At 44.2% G+C, this 25,486-nt stretch overlaps 1 protein-coding gene across 1 annotated transcript in view; it reads left to right on the top strand.

Annotated features, from left to right (window-relative positions):
- Positions 1–25,486, top strand: part of pappa2 (pappalysin 2) — a 641,043-nt gene that overhangs the window by 306,219 nt on the left and 309,338 nt on the right. The window contains exons 6-7 of the mRNA XM_041207795.1: positions 13,850–13,971; positions 22,833–23,328. Of these exons, the coding sequence (XP_041063729.1) occupies positions 13,850–13,971; positions 22,833–23,328 (618 nt within the window). The remainder of the gene's footprint in view (positions 1–13,849; positions 13,972–22,832; positions 23,329–25,486) is intronic.

The raw sequence follows: 25,486 nt of genomic DNA, 5'->3' as shown, positions 1-25,486 counted from the left end.
CTTACACTACTAAGTAAAGCCAATGTCTGGTGACCCATCAACAACACCATGTATTGCATCAATTGGATTGAGGACTATACATCATCCAACCTACTGGAATAGCTCAAAGTGTAAGGGTGCTTACTCGATCAACTTTGTGCTTCTTTAATGACTAAATAGACTGTTAATCTGTCAGTGTGAATGTTACGCAGTGGGGTAAGGGCAATCATTCACTCTTGCTGACCTGATGTTGGTGACTGTCCTTTGCCCCATTGAGAGAAAGAAAGAAACACTTACTTTGTATTTCACTTTTCATGACTACCAGATGTCTCAAAGTGCTTTTCAGCCAATGAAGAACTTTTGAAGGGTATTGCAGAAACAGCAATGTGATAACCACCAGATAATCTGGTTTGTTTTTGTGATCTTGATTGAAGGCTAAATATTGGCCAAGACATCAAGGATAACTCCCGTGCTGTTGTTCTCCAAAATAGTGCCATGGGATCTTTTACATCCACCCAAGTTGGCATATCGGGCCCCGGTTTAATGTTTCACCTGAGAGATGGCACCTCTGACAGCGCAGCACTCCCTCAGTGCTTCACTGGAGTGTCAGCCTTGTTTCGTCTGAGAAGACCTAACACTGATAGATTGACAGTCAATCACTCTTTAAGTTAACTTACCATTGAGACAGTGACCATCCCTACCCCTTGTGCTGTTCCAGCAGCTTGGATGATGAGTAGTTCTCAATCTAACTGTCATAATACAGCAGCTAAGATGGGGGTTTATTGATTTGCTTATGTCAATATTTCGTTGGTTGGAAGGCTAAAAATGAATTTCATTGAAGTTGTGTGAAAGGTATAATACTTCCCAAAAGATTCAGACATGGGACTGTCCCTCTTCTTCCCATTCAGTATTTACATAATTGCACAGAATGCTATGCTACACTTGAATAAATGTCACACAAACAATACACTTTGCCCAGTAGTATGTGTGGAAATGTTATCTGTGTAAGAGGAAAATTTCTAACAGCTGACTCTAAATTTGACAGATGTGCTAATAAATGTAAAATTGTTGATTTTTCTGCAATACTTTAATCAGTATCTAATTACGCCAATAGAAAATTAATAGACAACTTCACGAGAAACTTGGAAAGTGAAGGATTAACTTATTACTCAAAAAGTCAGAAGTCTGAGCCTTGACATGTTTTCCAGTGAGAATCCTTGAGGGAAGGCAGGGGCATCCTGTTGAACCTGTGAAGGTCTTTGGGGGCTGGCATCGTGCCAGGTGCTACCACCTAAGCAATGGTCCAGTATTGGGACCCCCACAAAGGTGGTCTTTCTGCTTTGGCAGAGAAATGGCTGGCAGAAACCGTGGAGTTAAAGGAGTGTATTTCACGAGGAGGGAACTGAATTTATAGTGGCATTATGTGGGATTTACAAATTCAGAACACAGCTAGCCAGAAGTAGGCCAACATCTGTTACTGATTCCTTTGGCATTGGTGTAACATGAGCTGTGCAAATCTTAACATACTGTATGAAGACCATATGCAGCTCTCTAAGATCTGTGCAGGATGGATCATATTTAAAACCAGAACCTGTTTGATCATTAGCTTGCTGTACTTCTTCCATGCTGCATCACTCAGTAACCTGTCACTGGGCTTTCTTGTTTTATTTTGATTATAGAGCCACATTGCAAGTTAAACTGCACAGTGTAAACATAGGTCTGTGATTGCAGGTGAAGTACATTTTGACTTAGTTACACCTTCCCACATTAAAATAATTATTTTTTTTAGTTTTTCTAGTTTTTAAAAGATCTTTACTCCCCCTCCCTGAAACTCCTCACAACACCCCCCACCCACCGCCGCCCCGGCTCCAACCCCCACCCCCCTTTACATCGCTCTGGCCAGTTCCACACTTGCTGCTGATTGAGAAAGTTTACAAGTTAAAGTTGGGCTTTGTCAGTGTTTCTCTGTAACTCACGACAGCATCATAATTGGACTCACTGAGGAAGAGATTCATGGAAAGGCAGAAATGGGCATGAGGCAGTTATAACGTCAGACCCAAAGACATTGGCATGAGAGTCTCTGCAAATCTGGCTTCATTTCCACAAAACTGGCCAGCCGCATCAGTTTGCCCAGTTTGGCATTGGGCCTTTGGGCAGTGGGGCAACTGTGGTGAAAGAGAGTGACCCACAGTAATATTGCAGAGTTGCAAGGACTAAAGCTGCTGCTCCAAGCACCATGCGAAGGTAATATTTTTGTTGGGTGCCTCCACCGGTCCCTTTAAGGGCTGTTGTAGACCTGGAATCACCGGCTGAAGCAGTTGCGGCATATGCCGATCTTGAGACTAGGATCAAGAAAACAAACGTTACGATCTGGTTTACATCTTAAAAAGGCTTAATGCTATTAATAATAGAGACATTCAATACAAAGCAAGGGAGTTGTGCTAAGCCTTTATAAAACACTGGTTAGTCCTCAGCTGGAGTATTCTGGTCACTGTGCTTTAGGAAGGACCTCAAGAGGGTGCAGAAGAGGTTCATGAGGATGGTACCAGGGTGAGGGACATCAGCCTGTGAAGAAACTAAAGAAACTAGAGCAAAGAAAGGTAAGAGGAGATTGGAAAGGTGTTTTCAAAATCATGAACAGTTTTGGTAGAGTAAATAAGGAGCCTCTGTTTTCAATGGCAACAGGCTGAAGTCAAGGGGCAAAAGAACTATCGACAATACAAGGAAACATTAAATTTATACAACCAGTTGTTGTGACCTGGGATGCACTGTCTGAAAGGGTGGTGAAAGCAGAAATTGCTTGAAAAGGAAAAAAAACAATTGCAGGGCTACTGGGGAAGAGCAGGGGAGTGGGACTAATTACATAGTTCTTTCAAAAAGCTAGCACAGATGCAATGTGCTGAATGGCCTTTTTCTGTGCTGTACCATTCTATCATTCTACAATCCTGGCCATTTAGGAGGCATGTGCTTTTGGAGGTAATTGTGTGAGAGATTGCATCTGGAAGTTAATCACTCTAATTCCAATTCTCTGCCACACAAAAAAGCATAACAAGGACCACATTGCTCTCCTGTCCTGTGCCTCTATCTTTCCCCGGGCACTTCTCTTTGATATTCTGACTAAGATAGCTAACCTGTTGGGTGGGCAGAGTATAAAAGTCCGGAAATATCTTGTCTTCCAAGTTTCTCCCAAATTGAGGATGCGCCATTTTTCCATATCCATTGTCTTGATCGGGTTGATTTTCCAAAGTGGGTTTCTAGGATTGGTGTTAAGTAAGAAGGTGTGGAAAATTGCTGATTGAAGCACAGTATATGATCTCCCCATCTGAGCCTAAAACGCCATGCAGTGACCCCTCATTATACACACAAGGGCAGCTTTTAACCTCTGATGTAGAACAAGTAGGGCATTTCCTGCAGAAAATCCAGGACTCAGATTCTAATGCACCATGTCAGCAATTCACTGGAGCGCAAAATCGACAGAGATCAGCACAGTTTGAAAACTGTGACTTAAATGCGACTGAGGAGCCATCAGCGATGTATTGGGTTAAATCTGGCATCAGGCAGCTCTATGTGTCTTTCATGATGCCAGACGTTATTTCACTGTTAAACATCAGGGGTCTGACACAAATGCCAGAACATGATATACTCGGCAGCAGATATTTATGATACGCCGCAGACTCTATTACATATTACATTAGGTATCAAGTCACTATGTTACACCTGGTTCGAGACTTCTGCTTATGCATTGCATCACACGTGGAACCTGGGGCTAGAATTTTGCAGGGGTCTTCCTCATTCACTGCAACTTCAGTGGAGGGATCGACAGAAATTCCAGAGAAATGGCATCCACAGCTGAAGTTATAGACATCAAAAGAACTCCTGTGGAAATTCCAGCTGCTGGTATCCAGCTCTCTGTTACACTTGGCACCAGGCATCTGTTCACTGACTTTGCTACAATAGAGGCTGGATTTTCACTACTGTGCAGATAGCTCTGGACTTGCCTCGGTAGAAAAGCCCCCAAATATCATGATTTTCACTCTGGCAGGGGTGGGGGGGTTGGGGGTGGGGGGGGTGCGGGGGGGGTGGGGGTTGGGGGGCGGGGGGGGAGACGGGATGGACAGGGTGGCATTGGTGGCGCATGGGTGTGGGATAGAGGAGATAGAGTCAGACCTCCCGGAAGTGTAGATGGCCATGGGGGTGGCTGAGTGTTGAGGTGTGGTGGTTGGAAGGCCCACCTCAGTTCCCTGGGACTTCGCCAGTTGTATTAAAGCTTGTTAGGCCCTTTAGCCCTCATCCCTCACACTCCCACCCATTTCCCATGCCCTCTATGCTAATTCATGCAACCCATGTGTTCCACCCACCCCCATGGGCACTTACAGCACTCATGCCAATTCTTCCTGTATACACTACCAATGGGCCATGTAGTAACAATGGCATGTGTGGAACTGCTCAGAGAAAAACACACCCATTCACGAGACTTCTTTTGAAAAAATACTGTACCTACAACCCTATAAAAATGTCAGTCAGACATACCATTAAACTGCCAATAATAAAGGCTTCAAAAACATCACACCTCTTGAACATGTGCAGATAAACATTGCGATATCAGCAAAATAGATCACCAAGAACGACTTATTATAACTACTTAAAGATTTCAATCAAGCAAAGTCGGCAGTTGCCTCCGTTTTACCTTAAGTTAAACAGACATTCCCAAAGCATAAAACACTTATTAACTTCGTCCTCGTAGTACACCTGTTCAAACAGTACATTCTGAATCACAACAGCTCACTGGGGAAATAAAAATTCTGCTCATCCCATTTCTGGTTCATCTGCCAATTACCTTAAATCTGTCCTCTGGCTGCTAAATGTGTTGCCAGAGGAAACAGTTTCTCCCTATCTAAACTATCCAAGCTACATATCATTTTGAAAAATTACTCCTTATATTTTGCCATTTCTGGTACCAGGCATTTAATGCATGGTTGTATTTAATTATATTTAACATGAGATAGCTACTTCTGCCTATGTTATACTCACATTGGATTTTTCTACAGGTACACAGTATCAAGTATCCACCTTAAACTCCTATGTACCTTTGCTGTAACAAAGTACCTCTCCAGCATTATCCCTCTTTCAGACAGTGTTATACCTAACATCAGCATGGGGAGAAATTTCTCCCCGTCGGGGGGGGCTGAGCCGGAGCGGGCAGGGGCGGGTGTTCAGCCAATTGCAGCCTGCAATCGGCTGCGTGCCGCCATTTTGCACGCGTGGGCCAATTAAGGCCCACCCAGCGTGCCGCGCACCCGAAGCGCTGGGCTCTCCCTGTGCGGGCGGAGGAAGGAGGCTGAGTCAGGGAGTGCGCTCTTTCACACATGAGCATGAAAGAGCACAGAAATCTCCCTGAGGCACAGACCTGCCTCAGGGAGATTAGTTTGATTTTGAGAAATTTAAATAAAGAAAAAAAATATATTCAGACATGTCCCCTGATGTGACAGTGTCACATGAGCTGGGACAGGTCTATGAATTTTATTAAAAATTTTTATTAAAGTTTAAAAGCCTTCCTGAAACCTCATCCCGCCCATAGATAAGGATTCAAGATAAATGCAAAGACCGTCTGGGCTCTTTGCCTGCCCACCAACCTTAAGGTTGGACGGGCAACTATGTTAATTATTTTAATTAATATTTAAATGGCCCTAATAGGCCTTTGACAGTTCGGCAGGCACGCAGCCGACTCCAGGGCGCGCCGGCTGAACTGAAAATCGGAATGACGCGCGGTGACTTCAGGACACATGCCCGACGTCACCTCGCGTCATTTTGTGTGCCGGCAAACGGGTCCCACTCATGAATGCCGACCAGGAGACCTTGGCCCGTGTGTTTGTGCATTGTTTTGGACTTGGCCTTAAATGTCAACCGATGCAGGGATTTATGTTTGCGATTAGTATTTTCTACAGTATGTCCTTCTCATGCTCAACCCTTTAATGCTCAGGATCCAACTGCACATTGAATGGATCTAAAATTTGAATCTCTGCTGAGCCCTGGGGCTTTGTTTCTGACCCCTTCAGAAATATTTCTTTCTGATATTTACATTTTGCTTCTGATCTCAGCTCCTAATATCCGGTTTTACTCTTAACGATACAGCCTTTACCTTATCTAAATCATTTAATACTTCTTGCACCTCAGCAAGGTTGCTCCTTCATTGCCCTCTCTGTAGGATGTACAAATAGACCTTTTTCAAACTTTCCTCATTGATCACCTCATTACACTTGGAATGATTTATGTTGTCCCTTTGTAGTGTGGAGACAAAAACTGCACATAATAATCACAAATAGAGGAATTTCACGTGGATGTGTGATCTTATCCACAAATGTGCAGTCCCAGCATAACCTGATTTGGCTTTCATCCGACAGATTCAGCTCTATATTCCAGCATTTGAATAGCTTTTGTAATTGCCCTGCCACTGTCTAGACATTAATGATGATAATTCTACTATCAGCTTTTTCCAGTTGGCTCATTTTACTCTCTCTGAATTTATGTTACATATTTATATTACATTCAGTGTGCAACACTTGATATTTGCCAGTGTTAAACTTAATTTACCAATGCCCGCCTGAATCTAAGTGATCTTATTTCTGCAGAGCCTTAGCTGTATCCTCTGTTTTATGCATCCGCTTCATTTTTGTGTCATCTGCAAATTTTACTCATTTTATATTTAGCATGCAGGTCAGTCATATAAATGAGGAGTGACAGATATCCTTGCCCTGACCCCTGCAAGATCCCCTGACTCTTAAGGTTGCACTGTTGTCTGGTATTCTCGGTTTCTTATTATTCAGCTATGTACCTTTCTCTCCAGTCTCATACCGTCTTCTGAATTTCCAACTTATTTAAAAGCTGTTCATGTAGAGTTTTGTCAAGGGCTCTTTGAAAATCTAAATAAATAATATTCTTGGGAATTCCCCTGTCTTTATGTACAATACCTTTAAAAAAGTCAGGGAGGTTTGTCAAGTCTGACCTTTCCTTTCTAAAACCAGATTCCTTCTTAATTGATATCCCTCACAACAGAAGGCTTGTCATTCTCTGGAATCAGACATATATTTTCAAAAGAAAGGGAATGTTGTAGTGTACCCCACTCCCCCGTACCCCGTCCCCTGTGCCCTAACCATAACCCCTGACCCCCACCTCACCAGTCCCAAACCTCATCCTTCCTTACTCTACTCTTTGCCATTTGAGGTGATGAGGATACAAATGCAATGATAGGAACAGGGAGTAGGCCATCCAGTACCTCGAGCCTGTTTTGCTATTCAAATAAATCATCATATATCTGAACTGCATGTACCCCCGTCTTGGTTCCATGTTTCTTCGTTTGCTTGTCTAACAAAAATTCAACAATGCCAGTTTGAAATTTTACATTGACCCCCATCCTCAAGATCTTTTTGAGGGAGAGAGTTCCACATTTCCAGCAACCTTTGTGGGAATAAATGTTTCCTGATTACATCCCTGAATAGCCTAGTTCTAGCTTTAAGGTTATGCCTCTTTGTTCTGGATTCCCACATCTGAGGAAGTAGACTCCATTTACCCTGTCAACTTCTTTAAACATCTTAAACACCTCAATTAGATCAGCCCTTCATCTTCCATACACCAGGGAATGCAAGCCTTGTCCATGCAACCTGCCCTCATAGCTCTTATAATCCCAGTATCATTCTGATGGATCTGCACTGCTCCCTGACTTAAGTCAATGCCTAGAACTGAATGCAGATGGAGAGTAACTGTCAGAGATCTGTTTGTGTACCCTGTGGTGCTTGTGATCAGAATTGTTGAATTGGTGCATTGAACATTTCCATGTCTGTGTCATCTCTCGAGGTAATTCAACCTCCATGCCAGGACTGGAACATGGAAATCTAGGCTGGTACACCAGTGAATGGAGTGCTGCACTGTCAGAGGTGCCATCCTATAGATAATCTACCTTGTTGTTCAGTGGTTGATTTGAAGCTTATGGACCCCGTGGCCTGTTGCAGGAAGAGCACAGATCTTTCTTGATGGATGCCAAATATTCCTTCCTCAAAAGCATTTCAAAAACAAATGAATTGATCTTCACCTGTGCTTCTTGCCCATCCCTAGTTGCCCTTGAACTGAGTGTCTTGCTAGGCCATTGCAGAGTCAACCACATTTCTATGGATCTGGAGTCTCATGTAGGCCAGACCAGGTAAGGATGGTAGATTTCCTTCCCTAAAGGGGATTAGTGAACCAGACAGGTTTTAACAACAAGTAGATGGCAGTTTCATGATCATTATTACTGACACCAGCTTTCAATTCTAGATTTATTAATTGAATTTAAATTCCACCAGCTGCTCTAGTGAGATTGGAACGCATGCTCCCAGAGCACTGGCCTGGGCATCCAGATTACTAGTCCAGTGACATTATCACTATGCCTAACTGTAATGTATAGAAGCATGATAACATGATGTCTCTTTTCTATCTGCTACTTTCAGGCATGTTTGTATGGTGAGTCCCACCATTTCTTCAGTGTTTGAAAGTTAAACCACTTTACATAGCTCAAATTTTGAGAGGATTTGCTTATTCAGTAGTCATATTACTCAACGCTGGGAGTGGTGGTTTGGAAAGCACTGATGGGAAAAACGAAAGGTATTGAAGCCAACTTTGTCTCAAATTGAAGAGCTCATTGTTCCTCAGTCCAGCCAGGGAGAAATTGTATTGTCTTCAAGTTAGTAAAATGTGATCCTTGGAGCTTAGCTCTTCTTTTGGGTTTGAGTTGCTTCACCCTAATGATTCATGCCACTTCTGCGGTGAGAAATCAACAGAATCCTGAGCTGCAGTTACAACAGTGAAAGGGTGTGGGGGTCCACAAGGAATGAAGCTTAAAGGACATTGACTACTTGATGTCTTAAGTAGGGCTTTCAACCCTAGAAGGGAACGGGATTCTGGAAACAATTCTTCGTAATGATAAATCTAGGCTCAAATATTTAAATGCTCCACTGGTTTCTTGAAGGAACCAATGCTGGAGAGCATTGAATAGTGGAAATACTGGGAACCATCTTCAACCAGAAATGCAGTGCAGATGATCCATCTTGGCCTCCTCCGGAGTTCCCCAGGATCGCAGATGCTAGTCGTCAGCCAATTTGATTCACTCCACGTGATATTAAGAAATGGCTGAATGCACTGGATACTGCAAAGTCTATGGGCCTTGATGATATAGTGGCATAGTACTGAAGACTTGTGCTCCAGAACTTGCTGTGTCCCTAGCCAAGTTGTCCCAGTATAGCTACAGCACTGGCATGTACCCAGCAATGTGGAAAATTGCCCAGGTATGTCCTATTCACAAAAAGCAGGACAAATCCAACCTGGTCAATTACCTCCCTATCAGCCTAATCTCGATCATCAGTAAAGTGACGGAAGTGGTTGTCAACAGCGCTATCAAGCAGCACCTATTCAGAAATAACCTGCTCACTGATGCTCAGTGTGGGTTCTGGCAGAGCCAGTCAACTCCTAACCTTATTACAGCCTTTGTCCAAACATGGACAAAAGAGCTTAATTCAAGAGGTGAGGTGAGAGTGACTGCCCTTGATATCAAGGTAGCATTTGACAAAGTCTGGCATCAAGGAGTCCTGGCAAAACTGGAGTCAATGGGAATCAGGGGGAAACTCTCTGCTGGTTGGAGTCATACCTAGCACAAAGGAAGATGGTTGTGGCTGTTGGAGGTCAATCAGGGTAGTGTCCTAGACCCAACCATCTTCAGCTGCTTCATAAATGACCTTCCCTCTATCATAAAGTCAGAAGGGGGATGTTTGCTGATGTTCAGTGCCATTCATGACTACTCAGATACTGAAGCAGTCTTGGGCAGACGAGTTGCAAGTAACATTTGTGCCAAACAAATCCCAGGCAATGAGCATCTCCAACAAGAGAGAATCTAGCCATCACTCCTTGACATTCAATGGCATTACCTTTGCTGAATCCCTCACTGTCAACATCCTGGGAGTTACCATTGACCAGACACTGAACTGGACTAGCCATATAAATACTGTGGTTACAAGAGCAGGTCAGAGGTTGGGAATTCTGCAGCGAGTAACTCACCTCCTGACTCCCCAAATCCTGTCCACCATCTACAAGGCACAAGTCAGGAGTGTGACAGAATATTCTCCACTTGCCTGGATGAGCGCAGCTTCAACAACACTTGAGATGCTCAACACAGTCCAGGACAAAGCAGCCTGCTTGAATGGCACCTCATCCACCACCTTAAACATTAGCTTGCTCCATCACCGATACACAGTAGCAGCAGTGTGTACCATCTACAACATACACTGCAATAACTCACTGAGGCTCCTTCAACAACTCCTTGCAAACCTACAACCTCTACTAACTAGAAGGACGAGGTCAGCAGATGCATGGGAACACCACCACCTGCAAGTTCCCCTCCAGGCTACACACTGTGTTTACTTGGAACTATATCACTGTTTCTTCACTTTCGCTGGGTCAAAAACCTGGAACTCTCTTTCTAACAATACTGGGCGTACCTACACCACATGGACTGGAGCGGTTCAAGAAGGCAGCTCACCATCACCTTCTCAAGGGCAATTAGAGATGGGTAACAAAAGCTGGCATAGCCAGCGATGCCCACATCCTGTGAAAGAATGAAGAAAATGTAGGGATGGATAGATACATTTCTCTTTGGGAATGGGGCTATTTACAAAGAAATTTTCTTTAGGAGATTCAATAGGTAGGATGTCATCCATGACAGGACAGATTGTGGATGATATGCTGCAACAGCAGGCTTCATGGGCCAAAGGGTGTTACGTCATTCCATATTTCCTTCAATTCTAATGAACAATGATATTCTTCAAACATATCGCTTTCAATCTTTTATTAGCCATGCTGCCAAGCATTGATTAAAGGAGAACTCCACCCTACGTATTGTTCTGTGAAGAGCTGAGTGATTGCTTGTTGTTCGGCAGCTGCATTCTCAGATTAGTCTGGCAAAAACCTCTGTTGTTGGATTGGGATTGATGTTGGACTTCAGAATCCCTGCTGATTGCGTGGAAAGCATCCCCATTCTTAAATTGTTGTTTCCTTTAATTCCTTTTCGCAGGATATTACACTCTCATCATTCTGTCCCGAGCCCCACTAATCCTTGCCTAAGAGATGGGGCGAGGCTCCCGGGCAGCTCTCCTTCTGACCTGGCCTTTGCCGCTGGGAGAAAGAGCCTCATCTCCCCTGGGTACCCTCATCACCATGCAGCTGATCACCAGCAATTTGCTCTGTAGCTTTGTGGAAATGAATCCTTGGTGCAAAGTGTAGACTGAGATGGTCAACTGCTTGAAGAGGTTTTGATGGTTCTTATCTTGGATTCAGGGATGAGGAGAAAGTGTCAACTGCGAAAGATAACACCCAGAATTCAATAGGTGAGATGTGAATAGTGCACCAAGGAATGAAGCCCTGAAAAAGGCGGGACTTTTTTGTGCTTCAATCAGGGGAGGGGGCAGGGGTGAGTTATTTAGGAAATGTGTCATTTCAGTTTGTTTTTGTGAAGGGGAGAGGTCGCTATCAAATTACTCATTACACGGTCAGATTCATGGTCTGTAAGCGCTTCAGAATTAATAATAGGAAGCTGCTTCACGCCATGAAGCATAAGTTACAGAAATGCCACTCTCCATGACTGTTTTTCTTAAGAGGAACTTATATAGTGTTTAGAAGTACATCAACCAAGGCTTCTGGCCATTGACCTCCTGACCCATGTGTTGTCCCTCAGGTTGGAATGGGTTTTTATTAAAAGTGACTGTATCTCATCCGCTGCACCATTTGGTGAGTTATTTCTAGTTAGTGCAATGTTGCAGCTGACAAGTGCATGTAGTTCAATGATTACTTGACAGCTGTTGTTCATGCATTTAAAAGAACAAAGGCCTGCATTTATATAGTGCCTTTTATGACCTCATGATGCCCCGAAGCATTTTATAGCTTATGAAGTACTTTTGAAGTGTAGACACTGCTGTAATGTAACACAGCAACCAATTTGCACACAGCAAGCTTCCACAAACAGCAATATGATAATAACCAGATAATTTGTTTTTGCGATTTTGATTGAGGATTACGCATTGGCCAGGACAGCGAGGATAACTCTCCTGCTCTTCATTGAAAAAGGCCATGGAATATTTTATAATAACTTGAAAGGGCAAATGGGACTTTGGTTTTAATGTTTCATTCAACCTCCAACAGTGAAGCCCTCCCTAAGTACTGCACTGGAACGTCGGCCTTCATTTTTGTGCCCAAGTCCTGGAGTGGGACTTGGACCCACAACCTACTGACTCAGAGGCAGAGGTGCTATCAACTGAGCTACACTTTAATTGTCATGACAGAGAGAACTTGTAAAGTCTTTGTGGATTAATAAGCTCAGAGGGCCTCGAATGGCCTCCTGTATCTAGTTATATTGTGCTTTCAACATATTGTCCGAAGTGAGAGTGTTATTTTTCAAACTGCACTGTGAGCTTTTTAACAAGCTCACTTATTCTGGTCTAAGTTATGTCTTTGTTTATCCAAACGGTGTTTTGAAAGTTTTTAGATGTGGGTGGGATAGTTATTCTATTTTAGTTTCACAATGAAAAGATTGTTTTAATTACTCTGATTTCCAAGGAGCCAATGTTTTTCTGCTTTAATGAAGGGCACTGAGAGAGATTGATATTTCATTTCAAGAACCTTTTATATATTTAATGTCCAATGTAGTTCACTGGTTATAATTCTTTCTTTCTTGCGCTGTTCATGCTGCAATATTTATTACCTCACTCACAAGGCTAATTTCATGTTAGTTTTCCCCCTTGTTTCCTCTCCTGTAGGCAATGGGGTTTCTGTTTGTGCTCTTGAGGTCAGGCAGTGAGTGTCAAAAGGCTATTTAGCTGCGAATGTGGTTACAACTGTATCCACACCTTCCCTCTCTTTGACATGTATATATCCAGCAGATTGTTGGACAGAAAGATAGCAATTTCCTTCATGATCATTTGCTGAGGGCTACAGGTGAATTGTACCCCCTTTTAAGAACATATCAACATACAAAATAGGAACAGGAATAGGCCATTCAGCCCCTCAAGCCTGCTCCACCATCAGTAAAATCGTCTGGCAGCATCGGCGGAGAAGAAAAGAGTTGACGTTTCGAGTCCTCATGACCCTTCGACAGAACTTGAGTTCGAGTCCAAGAAAGAGTTGAAATACAAGCAACTCTTTCTTGGACTCGAACTCAAGTTCTGTCGAAGGGTCATGAGGACTCGAAACGTCAACTCTTTTCTTCTCCGCCGATGCTGCCAGACCTGCTGAGTTTTTCCAGGTAATTCTGTTTTTGTTTTGGATTTCCAGCATCCGCAGTTTTTTTGTTTTTATTAGTAAAATCGTGGCTGATCTGTTTGTGTTTCGAGTTCGACATTCTCATCGAACCCCGATAACCTTTGATTCCCTTGCCTAACAAGAATCTATCTACCTCCACCTTAAAAATATTCAGTGACCCAATCTCCACCACCTTCTGAGGCAGAGAATTCCAAAGTCGCACAACCCTCAGAGAAAAAATTTCTCCTCGTCTCTATCCTAAATGGGCGACCCCTAATTTTAAAACAGTGCCTCCTAGTTCTGGACTCACCCACCAGAGGAAACATCCTTCCTACCTTACTGCCATTAGCCATGTTAGCTTGGACTGGGGATTGACCTAGGACCTTCCTGGTCTCTATGGCTCAGTTACTCATTGAATGAAGTTACTGAGCTAGAACAGGCGAAGCTGATCTTTTGCTTCGTCTATCCTTTCCAGCACCACCTTGATTTTACATTCTTGGAGAGGAAGACAACCTTGTTACAAGACTCTCTAAACTTTCTTTTTCTTTCTCCTTTGTAGAGAGGTGGGAAATCTGTGCGGGGACTGCGATGAGGATGGGAAATTTTATCAGTACGCACACACAGCTTCTTCACCTCGTATCTGCGACGCATCGGGCTACTGGACTCCAGAAGAGGCAGTGGGTAAGAGACAAACAAGAGAGATAAGCGCCATTCCTGTTTGCTCCCCTCCTCTCCTCTAGGTGGAAGCACAAGCTTGTTCTACATCCAGTTGTATTTTGAACCCATTTATGCAATCTCCAGAAATTGTTCGAGCAGCCTATTACTGTTCGATTAAAAAAAACGCTCAACTTCCTTTACTATTAGCTTCCTAGTTTGTGTCCGCTAGAAGTCTTTGCCCAAACCTACCAGTTTACGTAATGCCATTTTGTTAATTCTCTTCAAAACTTCTTTATTAAAGGGTGCAAACCAAAGGCCCTTAATCTTTTGTTGTAACATTAATACCTGGAATCATGGTTGTTAGTCCCCAAGGTGTCAGGCATGGCTCAGTTGGTAGCACTCTCACCTCTAAGTCAGAATGTTGTGGATCAAATCCTGCTCTTGAATCTTAAGTGCAAATTCTAGACTAACACTTTAGTGCAGTGCTGACTGTCACACATACAGAGATGCCATCTTTTTAAAGGATGAGTTGGCTGTCCCCTCAGGTAAACATAAAAGATCCCGCGGCACTATTTTGGAGAGGAACATGGGCGTTCTCCCTATTGTCCTGTCCAATATTTACCCCCTGACCAACATCGTTAAAAACCATTATTTGGCCATTATCACATTGTTATTTGTGAGACCTTTCTGTGTGTAAATTGACTGCCATCTGTGTTACAATAATGGCTACACTTCAAAAGTACTTTATTGGCTGTAAAGCACCTAGGAGCATCCTGAAGTTTTGAAAGGTGCTACATAAATGCAAGCCTTTTTTACTTTTAATTGTCTCTGATCTAGGCCTTAATGAACAGAATTGTTAATTTATCTCTTTGGTTTTTGCTTTCTTCTATCCCAGTGCCCTCTCATTGACAGAAAACACCCTTCTTATGTTTAAGTGAGCAACGTCTCAGATGGCCTTCCATTACAGGGGACAGTATGACTCCTTTAGAAGCTGTCTCTTCAGGAGTGGGGAGGGGGCAGTAATTTGCCACAACTGAGACACAAGATCTTTATTGCTCTCTATTTTCTCTGCGATTAAGGGCAAAGCGGTCGCGAATGCAGGTCTGGAATGAGTTCAATGCCAACGCACCGCTAAACGTGGATTGAACAATTGAAATGTTAGCTATAACCTGGAGAGTTGACATGCCAATGCACATGTGAAAGTTACAGTTGTTATTTATGTTATCCAAAACTCAGAGGGGAAAGGAGGACAAGAGACAGAATGCTCAGATGAGGTCCAAACCCTTCCAGCTCCCTATTTGTTGGCAGCACAAATAACTACAACAACTGTATTGATACAGCACCTTTAAAGCAATAAAATGGTGCTGCACAGAATTGTTATCAAACAAGATATGAGATAGAGTCACATAAAGAGCAATTAGGTCAGATGACCAAAAGCTTGGTCAAAGAAGTAGGTTTATATGAGAGTTTTAATGAAGGAAAGTGATGTACAAGGGTTTAGATAGGGAATTCCAGAACTTCAGGCCAAGGCAATCAAAGGCACGGCCACCAATGGTGGAACAATTAAATCTGGGGATGCTTAAGAGGCCAGAATTAGATGTGTCCAGATACTGGGGAGACTTGTGGGACCAGAAGGAGATTACAGAGATAGGGTGTAATGATTGTAAGTTAAACCATTTCTCACTGTTATGGGGATCATGTGACTGTATAGACCAATCAGCCCTAAGCGTGGAGAATCTTAGGGCAGAGCTTTTTAGCCTTGGTCTTGGAACAAGCAAGTAGCCTCATCTGAAGTCTGTTAATAAAGTTCATATTTCCTACAAGAAACCTGCCCTTCACTCTCCCAAGTTTATTACAACTGGTGACGAAGGAAAAACAGCACCGACATAGCACCTCGCCTCAGGACTGTGAGTATCATGGAAATCATGCACCCAAAGTCTGTAGATTAAAACAGGCAGAATGCCACTACTGCCACAACAAGGGGCATGTTGTTAAACAGCGTAGAACTAGATCAAGGCAGCTATTCAGACATCAAGTCAAGTTAAATTAAGTGCAAAATATAGAAGAGCCAGAAGATACTGATGCTGATGTTTATTCCCTACACAATCTGAAGGCCAGGGAAACTGAACCAGTCACTGCTACAAGTCAAGCAAATGGAAAGCCTCTGCTCATGGAGGTGGACACAGGATCATCGACTACAGTGATGGGAGAACACAGCTTTAAATACCTCAGAGAAGGTACCCAGCCATTGAGCTTGGAGAAAACCACTACTCAGTTAAAAACATATACAGGAGAGGCAATACAGGTGAAAGGCATCACCTCTGTCCCTGTATCATACAGACAACAGACAGCTCAGCTCTTTTTTTTATTCATTCACAGGATGTGGGCTTTGTATAGTTTTGCCAGGGTGTCTCTTAATCTGATGGTAAGCTGCATGCACCACAGTTTGGACCTTTTTTTTATTCATTCATGGGACAGCATTTATTGCCCATCCCTAGATGAGAAGGTGGTGGTGGTGAGCTGCCTTCTTGAAATACTGCAGTCCATGTGATGTAGATACACCCACAGTGCTGTTAGGGAGGAAGTTCCAGGATTTTGACCCAGCAACAGTGAAGGAATGGCGATATATTTCCAAGTCAGGATAGTGAGTGACTTGGAGGGGAACTTCCAGGTGGTGGTGTTTCCATCTATCTGCTGCTCTTGCCCTTCTAAATGGTAGTGGTCGTGGGTTTGGAAGGTGCTGTCTAAGGAGCCTTGGTGAATTCCTGCAGTGTATCTTGTAGTTGGTACACACTGCTGCCACTTTGCGTTGGTGGTGGAGGGAGTGAATGTTTGTGGATGTGGTGCCAATCAAGTGGGCTGCTTTGTCCTGGATGGTTTCAAGCTTCTTGAGTGTTGTGGGAGCTGTACACATCCAGGCAAGTGGGGAGTATTCCATCACACTCCTGACTTGTGCCTTGTGGATGGTGACAGGCTTTGGGGAGTCAGGAAGTGAATTATTCATTGCACAATTCCTAGCCTCTGACCTGCTCTTGTAGCCACAGTATTTATATGGCTAGTCCAGTTCAGTTTCTGGTCAATGGTAATTCCTCCAGGATGTTGATAGTGGGGGGTTCAGTGATGGTAATGCCATTAAACATCAAAGGGCAATGGTTGGGTTCTCTGTTGTCGGAGATGGTCATTGCCTGACACTTGTGTGGCGCAAATGTTACTTGCCACTTGTCAGCCATTTGGACATGGACTGCTTCAGCATCTGAGGAGCTGTGAATGTAGACTGATGCAGTAATTGGCCATGTTGGATTTGTCCTGCTTTTTGTGTACAGGACATCCCTGGGCAATTTTCCACATAGCCGGGTAGATGCCAGTGTTGTAGCTGTACTGAAACAGCTTGGTTAGGGGTGCAGCATGTTCTGGAGCACAAGTCTTTAATACTATTGCCGGAATATTGTCAGGCTCCATAGTCTCTGCAGCATCCAGTGCTTTCAGCCGTTTCTTGATATCACATGGAGTGAATTGAATTGGCTGAAGACTGGCATCTGCGATGTTGGGGACCTCCGGAGGAGGCCAAGATGGATCATCCCCTCGGCACTTACAGCTGAAGATTATTGCAATTGCTTCAGCTTTATCATTTGCACTGATGTATTGGGCTCCTCCATCATTGAGGATGAGGATATTTGTGGAGACTCCTCCTCCAGTGAGTTGTTTAATTGTCCACCACCATTCATGACTGGATGTGGCAGGACTGCAAAGCTCAGATCTGATCCATTGATTGTGGGATTGCTTAGCCCTGCCTATCACTTGCTGCTTATGCTGTTTGGCACACAAGTAGTCCTGTGTTATAGCTTCACCAGGTTGACACCTCATTTTTAGGTAGGCCTGGTGCTGCTCTTGGCATGCCCTCCTGCACTCTCCATCGAACCAGGGTTGTTCCCCTGGTGTGATGGTAATGGCAGAATGGGGGATATGCCGGACCAGGAGGTTACAGATTGTGTTCGAGTATAATCCTGCTGCTGATGACCCACAGCCCCTCATGGATGTCCAGTCTTGAGTTGCTAAATCTGTTCAAAATCTATCCCATTTAGCAAGGTGGTAGTGCCACAGAACACGATGGAAGGTATCCTCAATGCTGTCAATAATTGTTGTAACAGGAGAAGGACCTAGCCTTCAGGGCCGTGGTTGGTTGAAGGAAATCAAACTAAATTGGTCAGAGATTTTTTGGGTCAGGACAGGAAGAATTCCAGAGTTACTGAAAAAGTATGACAGAGTATTCTGAGATGAGTTGGGGAAAATCAAAGGTCTGAAAGCTAAAATAAACATGGACCCTGAAGCAACACCGCGGTTTTTTAAGGCAAAACCTGTGGGAGAAATGGTTGATGTGGAATTATTTTGTTTGAAGAAATTGGGAATAAGATAGCCAGAACAGTTTTCAGAACAGGCAGCACCCATAGTTCCTGCCCTAAAACCAGACCAAACCGCTCGCCTCTGCAGGGATTATAAATTAACGGTAAACAAGGCTGTGAAATTAGACAAATACCCAATCCCAAAGATCGGAGATCTGTATGCTAAGCTTTCATAAGGAAGATTCTTTACTAAACTGGATATGAGCCAAGCATATCAGCAGCTCGAGCTGGACAACACATCAAGGAGTTATGTCACCATAAACACACACAATGGCCTGCACCAATATACACGCCTACCCTTCGGTGTGCCCTCTGCCTGGGCAGAGTCCTAGAGAACCATGGAAAGCTTACTATAAGGACTCCTCCGAGTTATTGTGTACCTGGACGACTTCTTAATCACAGGATCCACAGAAGCAGAGTATGCAGCAAACCTGGAAAAGGGTCTGAAGAGATTTTTAGAGGCTGGTATTCATTTAAAAAAAGAAAAGTGCACCTTCCAAGCAAAGGAAGTTACGTATCTGGGTCATTGCATGAATGCCCAAGGGTTGTATCCATTAGAGGAGAAAGTCAGGGAAATCAAGGAAGTGCCCTCTCCTACCAACATCACGGAACTCGTGTCATTTTTGGGTATGGTAAACTATTACGGTCGATTTTTGTCTAATCTATCTATAGTGTTAGCCCCTTTGCATTTAGTATTGAAGAAGGAGGTCTGGAAGGCACAGCAAGAGGAAGCTTTCACTAGAGTTAAGAAGCTCCCACATTTGTTGTGTCTGCTAGTGCACAATGACCCATCTAAGGAATTGATACTCACTGTGATGCATTTCCCTACGCAGTGGGAGCAGCATTGTCACACAGGATGGGGGATGGATCAGAAAGACCGATAGGATATGTATCCAGAACCCTGTCTACAGCCGAGAAAGGTTACTCGAAAATTGAAAAAGAGGGCTTATCTATCGTATTTGGAGAAAAAAGTTCCATCAATATTCACACGGTCAACATTCACCATAGTGTCAGATCACAAACCATTGTTAGGATTATTTAGCGAAGATAAGGCAATTCCACCGATAGACTGGGCTTTAATTTTGTTGGCGTACGAGTAGTTTTTTTATGCACCACTTGGATGTGCATATAGCAAATGCAGACGCCCTCAGTTGTCTCCCTTTACCTGACAGTATTACATGCGTACCAATGCCTCAAGAGGTAGTACTTGTATTACATTTCCTGATCTCTTCACCAGTCAGTGCGAGACAGATAAAGAATTGGCTGAATCGGGATCCAGTTTTAGCAAGTGTCCACAAACATGTATTACAAGGATGGTCAAATGCACAAGTTCCTGAAGAATTGGAATCATTCTTTGTACATAGATCTGAGCTGAATTGTCAAGATGTTATCTTATTATGAGGGGTAAGAGTCGTTATCCCTGTGCAAGGAAGAGAACCATTATTGAAAGAACTTCATAGGGCACATCATGGAATTTCGGAAATGAAGATGCTCACACGAAGTTCTATCTGGTGGCCAGGTATAGACAGACAAAAAGGTGAAACACTGTCTCCAGTGTCAGCAACAGCAGAAGTTGCCCCTTTCAGCTCCACTGCATCCGTGGGAGTGGCCTGGTTGTCCCTGGGTGAGACTACATATAGACTATGTAGGCCCATTTCTAGGTGCCATACTTTTTGTGATTATCGATGCACATTCCAAGCAGATGAACGTGTTTGAAGTGAGATCACCGACTTCATCTGCAACCATTGAAAAGCTGCGCCAGAGTTTCAGTGTTCATGATTTACCTGAAGCTATTGTGTCAGATAACAGTACGGCTTTCACCAGCACTGAACTCCAAAGATTTGTGAACCCAAATGGGATTAAACACATTAGAACAGCACCATCTCATCCCTTGTCCAGTGGGTTCGCAGAGAGAGCAGTACAAATCTTTAAAACAGGCATGAAGAAACTAACAGAGGGAACATTAGAAACACAAATTTCAAGATTCCTGTACCGCTATCGCACATCTCCTCATGCAACCACTGGTTTGACACGTTCAAAATTGTTAATGAAGCGCTGACTTGGTACAAGATTGAATCTCGTATTCCCTAACTTAGAGGAGAAGGCGGAGAGAAACCAGGAGAGCCAGAAAGCAAATTATGATATTCACAGTAAAGGTCGAGAGTTTACTGTGGGGGAGACAGTTTTTGTATGAAATTTTGCAACTGGACCAAGATGGGTTCCCGGTACAGTCATCTCTGAAACGGGGCCGTTATCAGGTAGAAGTGGAAAACAGGATTGTTGGGAAACATATGGATCATCTCAGAAGTCGAAAACCCTCCAACAACCAGTGACTCTACCTGAAATCAAAGTTGAAACTTCGACACCTGAGGTGCCAGATTGACAAAGAATAGACATACTGGAAGTTGCTGCTGAAGTAAATAATACTGAACTGCCATTGCCTAGGGATGTCCCTGAAGCTGCAGTTCCTGGCCAAGTCGATCCAATTGAAGAACCTCCAGCTGTAGGGTTGCATCGCTCTACCTGAATCCAAAAACGTCCTCTAAGACTAAATTTATAATGGCATGAACTGTATATAATTGTATATAGTAGAGGTTAAAATGTTTTGTAACTAAGAGGGTAAAATAAAAGTAAAGGGGGAGGAATGTAATGATTGTAAGTTAAACCATTTCTTACTGTTATGGGGAACATGTGACTGTATAGACGAATCAGCCCTAAGCGCAGGGGATCTTAGGGGTGGAGCTTTTAGCCTTGGTCTTGGAACAAGCATGTAGTCTCATCTGGAGTCTGTTAATACAGTTCACTGTTTTCTACAAGAAACCCATCCTGTACTCTCCAGGTTTATTACATAGGGAGAGGTGATCGGTGGATGGATTTTGAAACAAGCATGAGAATTTCAAAACTGAGGCATTGTGTAATGGCGAGTGAGTGTAGGTCAGTGAGCCCAGGGGTGGTGGAGAAACAGATTTTGGTATGGCCTCGGACACAGGCAGCAGTGTCCTGGATGACCCCAAGTTTACAAAGGGTAGAATGTGAGAGGTCAGTCAGGTGTTCATTAGAATAGTCAAGTCTAGAGGTAACAAAGGCTTGGATGAGGGTTTCAACAGCAAATGAATGGAGGCAGGGAGAACTGAATGTGAATGTATGAGAAATGGAGAGGAAAAATGCCCCTCAATATTTAGCAAAGTAGAGAGGTTTCCGGAGTGGTTTGACCATACAAAACTGAAAATAGTTTCGGTGAGACGAAAAAATGCAGAGCATCTGGATGAATAGCGAGGGCTTGATCAACAGGGTATATAAGGAACAGGAAGCTTATTGTGAAAGTAATTGCTAAGATCCTTTAGACAGACGATGTGTAATGCTAGGAGAGGATGGAAGTTGGTGTAGTGAAGCTGGCCCATTGCAGACGTGCACTGTCCTAAGTTTCTGGCTGAGGAAAAGGCAGCAAAGCAAGAGAGGAGAGGAAGATAGAAAAGAAGCAAAAACAAAAAGGAAATCTCCAGACAACAGGCAGTTGGGAAGCTCAGGGTGAAGAGAATTGCCTTTTGCTGTTTTATTCGTGAACTGCTATTGTTTTCTTATATCTATGTAGAGAGTGGTGACCAATATTCTTCTCAGTGTCATCTTGGATAAAACTTTTCCAAACATTCACTTTAGAGTTTACTGTTTACAATCTCACAGCGCCTCCCCAACCCTGACACAGCCCCTCCACCAACGGGACACAGTCCTCCCCACACCCCGACACAGCCCTCCCCCACCTTGACAGTCCCTCCCCCATCCTGACAAACAACTCCCCCTGGCTGACACAACCTTCCCCACTGCCTGGCACAACCCCACCCTGACACGGCCCTCTCTCACCCTGACAGCCCCTCCCCCACCCTGACACAGCCCTCCCCCTTGCCTGACACAGCACCCCCCACTCTGCCACGGATCTCCCCCCACCCTGACACAACCCTCCCCCCTGCCTGACACAGCACCCCCCACCCTGCCACAGATCTCCCCCCACCCTGACACAGATCTCCCCCCACCCTGACACAACCCTCCCCCCTGCCTGACACAGCACCCCCCACCCTGACACAGATCTCCCCCCACCCTGACACAACCCTCCCCCCTGCCTGACACAGCACCCCCCACCCTGACACAGCCCTCCCCCCACCCTGACACAGCCCATCCCCCCTACCCCGCAGAACTGCACTTGTCTGTGATGCCCAGGCACTGTTGGAAGTCCAGCAGGGTGGATCGCCCCCAGTGACCTGGCCAAAGAACATCACTAGAGGCAGGTTTTGACATTTGCATTATTGCTGTTTGGGGAGGGGGGGGCCTTGCTGTGTGCAAATTGGCTGGCGCTTTTCCATCATTACAGTTTCAAAGAAACACTTCTTTGTGTTTTGAGCACTTTGTGATGTTCTGAGGATGTGAAGGGCACTTTATAAATGCAGGTTTGTTAATGTGATTGGTTTAAACCGTGATGTATGTTCACTGCAGGATCTCCTGATGTGGAGGAGCCGTGTGAGCCCAGCCTACGGGCCTGGAGCCCAGAGCTCCACCTCTACCACATGAACATGACCGTGCCCTGCCCCCAGCCAGACGGCTGCATGCTGGACCTGCGCTTTGCCCACCCTGTCGTCGCGGACTCGCTGTCGGTGTGGGTGACCTACTTGTCTGCTGGCTCGGACAGGACCATCTCCAATGTGGAGATCCTGACCGTCGATGGGGAGGACATTCAGCTTGGAGGGGCTTACCACACCTTCTGTGACATCCCTCTCACCATTAAAGTCAACGTCAAAAAGAAAGTGGTCGGGGTGAAGGTCTACACTTTTGACGAGAAGCTGGAGCTGGATGCTGTGCTACTGACATCCAGAGTCCAGGATCCCCTGTGCACCAAGTGCAAGGCCCTGAAGTACAAGATTGTGAGGGAGCCTCCATTTCAGAAAGGGCGAGCGGTGACTGTCACCCGGATGGAAAGAACATTCGCTGACTGGTGAGTACTTGCAATGGAAGAGTGCATCTAATGGGTGGGGCATGATTTGGAATAAAACCCATTTACTCTCCAAATATCGCAGGTTTTAGACCTGAACATGTGATCCTGACTGACACTCCCGTGCCGTATCTCTGAACTGTCCGAGGTGCTGATGTGACAATAAACCAAGGCCCTGTCTATTCTCTCAGGTGGAAGTACAAAATCCCATAGCCATCGTTTTGAAGAACAGGAGGGGAGTTCTCCCTCACACAGAAACAGAAAATGCTGGAAAAACTCAGTTTGGTCTAACAGCATCTGTGGAGAGAAAAACAGAGTTAACGTTTTGAGTCCGTATGACTCTTTTTCAGACGATTTCCAGCATCAGCAGTATTTTGCTTTTATCCTAGGGGAGCTCTCCCTGATGCCCTGGCCAATATTGACCCCTTAACTAATGCCTCTAAAACAGATTATCCATTCAGTGCCAATGAGGACATGCTGTTAACCCAGTGAAAACCAGATGGGTCCAAACAACAGGAGCAATGCTGTATTTCAATGTGTCGGGGGAGGGTGGCCATTCAGTGAGTTTAGCTCGAATGGCAGAATCCGGACATCTGGGTCACAGGCTGTGAGCTCAAGCCTAGCACCATGACTTGAACCTATGATCTAAGCTGGTGTTTTGGTGTGGTGCACAACTGAGGGAGCACTGCCTTGAGAAACCATTCTTTTTATAAGTCATTAAACTGAGATTCCAGTGATTCAAGGGATGCTAAAGTTCTCAAACCACCATTTAGAAATGTTCTGCTAGTGTCCTGAATCAGACTGACACCAAGTCCCAATGGACATTGCATATCAGTGAGAGAACTGTCCAATTTATCAAGAGACAGGATTTCCAAGCAGCCATGTTAACCATTCAAATATATGCAAGCCCCTTTTAAACATGCCACTAGCTCCCTGAACAGGAACAAGATTTCACACACTCGATGCATGCATGGTTAGTGAAGAAGAATGTGTCATGTTGAGTGCAAGTGCTCAGTATAAGATGGCTGCCTGCTGACCGGAATATCGCACAAGTGTGAGGTGACGTCGGGACAATCGCCCAATGCCATCACGTGTTATTTTACGCTCGAGCGGATTGGGCGCGTGCCTGCACGCCAATCTAAAAATTCTGCCCAGGACACTGCTGCGTGCAATCCTGAAGAAAAATCATAAAGACATTAAAAAAGATTGTATTTTTTTTCATTTTTTGAAACGTCTCTCTTTATCAGATATAAAAATATTGAAAACGGGGAAACAAATGCTGTTTAGCTGACAGTCAAGCATCATCCAATTGGGCAATGAGACTTTTTGCTTTCCAATTAGCGTAGGAAGGCAGTACGTCACAAGGATGGATCTGTTGACCGACTAATGGCTAGAACGTGAGGGAAAGTCATATGATGAAACCTGCAGGAATACATTTAATCACAGTTGGCAACTCTATCGTTATAGCTAACAAGCATGGCAGAGAGTTGATGCACAAGAGTGATCATAAATGGAGCGCTTTGTAAATTGAGTGTAAAATTTGGGAAAACATTAAATGCTGGAAATCCCGAGTGGGTCTGGATAGAGAAACAGAGTTACCGTTTCAGGTAATGAACTTTCATCAGAAGTGTTCTGATGCAAGGTCCCCGGTTGATATTTGAACTCTGATTCTCTCTCCACAGATACTGACTGACCTACTGAGGATTTCAAGCATTTTCTGTTTTTATTTCAAATTTTCAGCATCTGCAGTATTCTACTTTTGTTAGAGTTGGTAATTTGGTGTGTGTGTTAGTACTGGGTGAGCAGCTTCAAACCAAAATTATTTTAACCTTTTGAATTTAAATTAGAACTTGATAAAACTGGTGAAAGGAACCGCAAGTTGGGGAATAGAAACTGCCTGTCAGTGGCAGTTAACAGTAAGTGATTGCCTGAGCAGGGACTCATGACTGTGAGTAGGAAGCTGGTTCAATTCTTGTAACCTGGGAGTGGATTGAAGAGGTGTTTTAACACCATCTGCTGATGTACAACATGGCGGTGAATGGAATGTGTTGTGAACTGAGTGTCAGAGTTTGGAATTTAGTGCAGAGATGCTGCTTTTTGCCTGCAACACTTGTCGTAGTTTGTGTAATCTTGGAGCAGTAGTTGTTTAAAATGTTGTTCA

This window comes from Carcharodon carcharias, chromosome 16 (assembly GCF_017639515.1).
Source record: "Carcharodon carcharias isolate sCarCar2 chromosome 16, sCarCar2.pri, whole genome shotgun sequence".
NCBI lineage: Eukaryota > Metazoa > Chordata > Chondrichthyes > Lamniformes > Lamnidae > Carcharodon > Carcharodon carcharias.
Note: the sequence above shows the minus strand (reverse complement) of the source record. Positions and strands in the feature narration are given on the sequence as shown.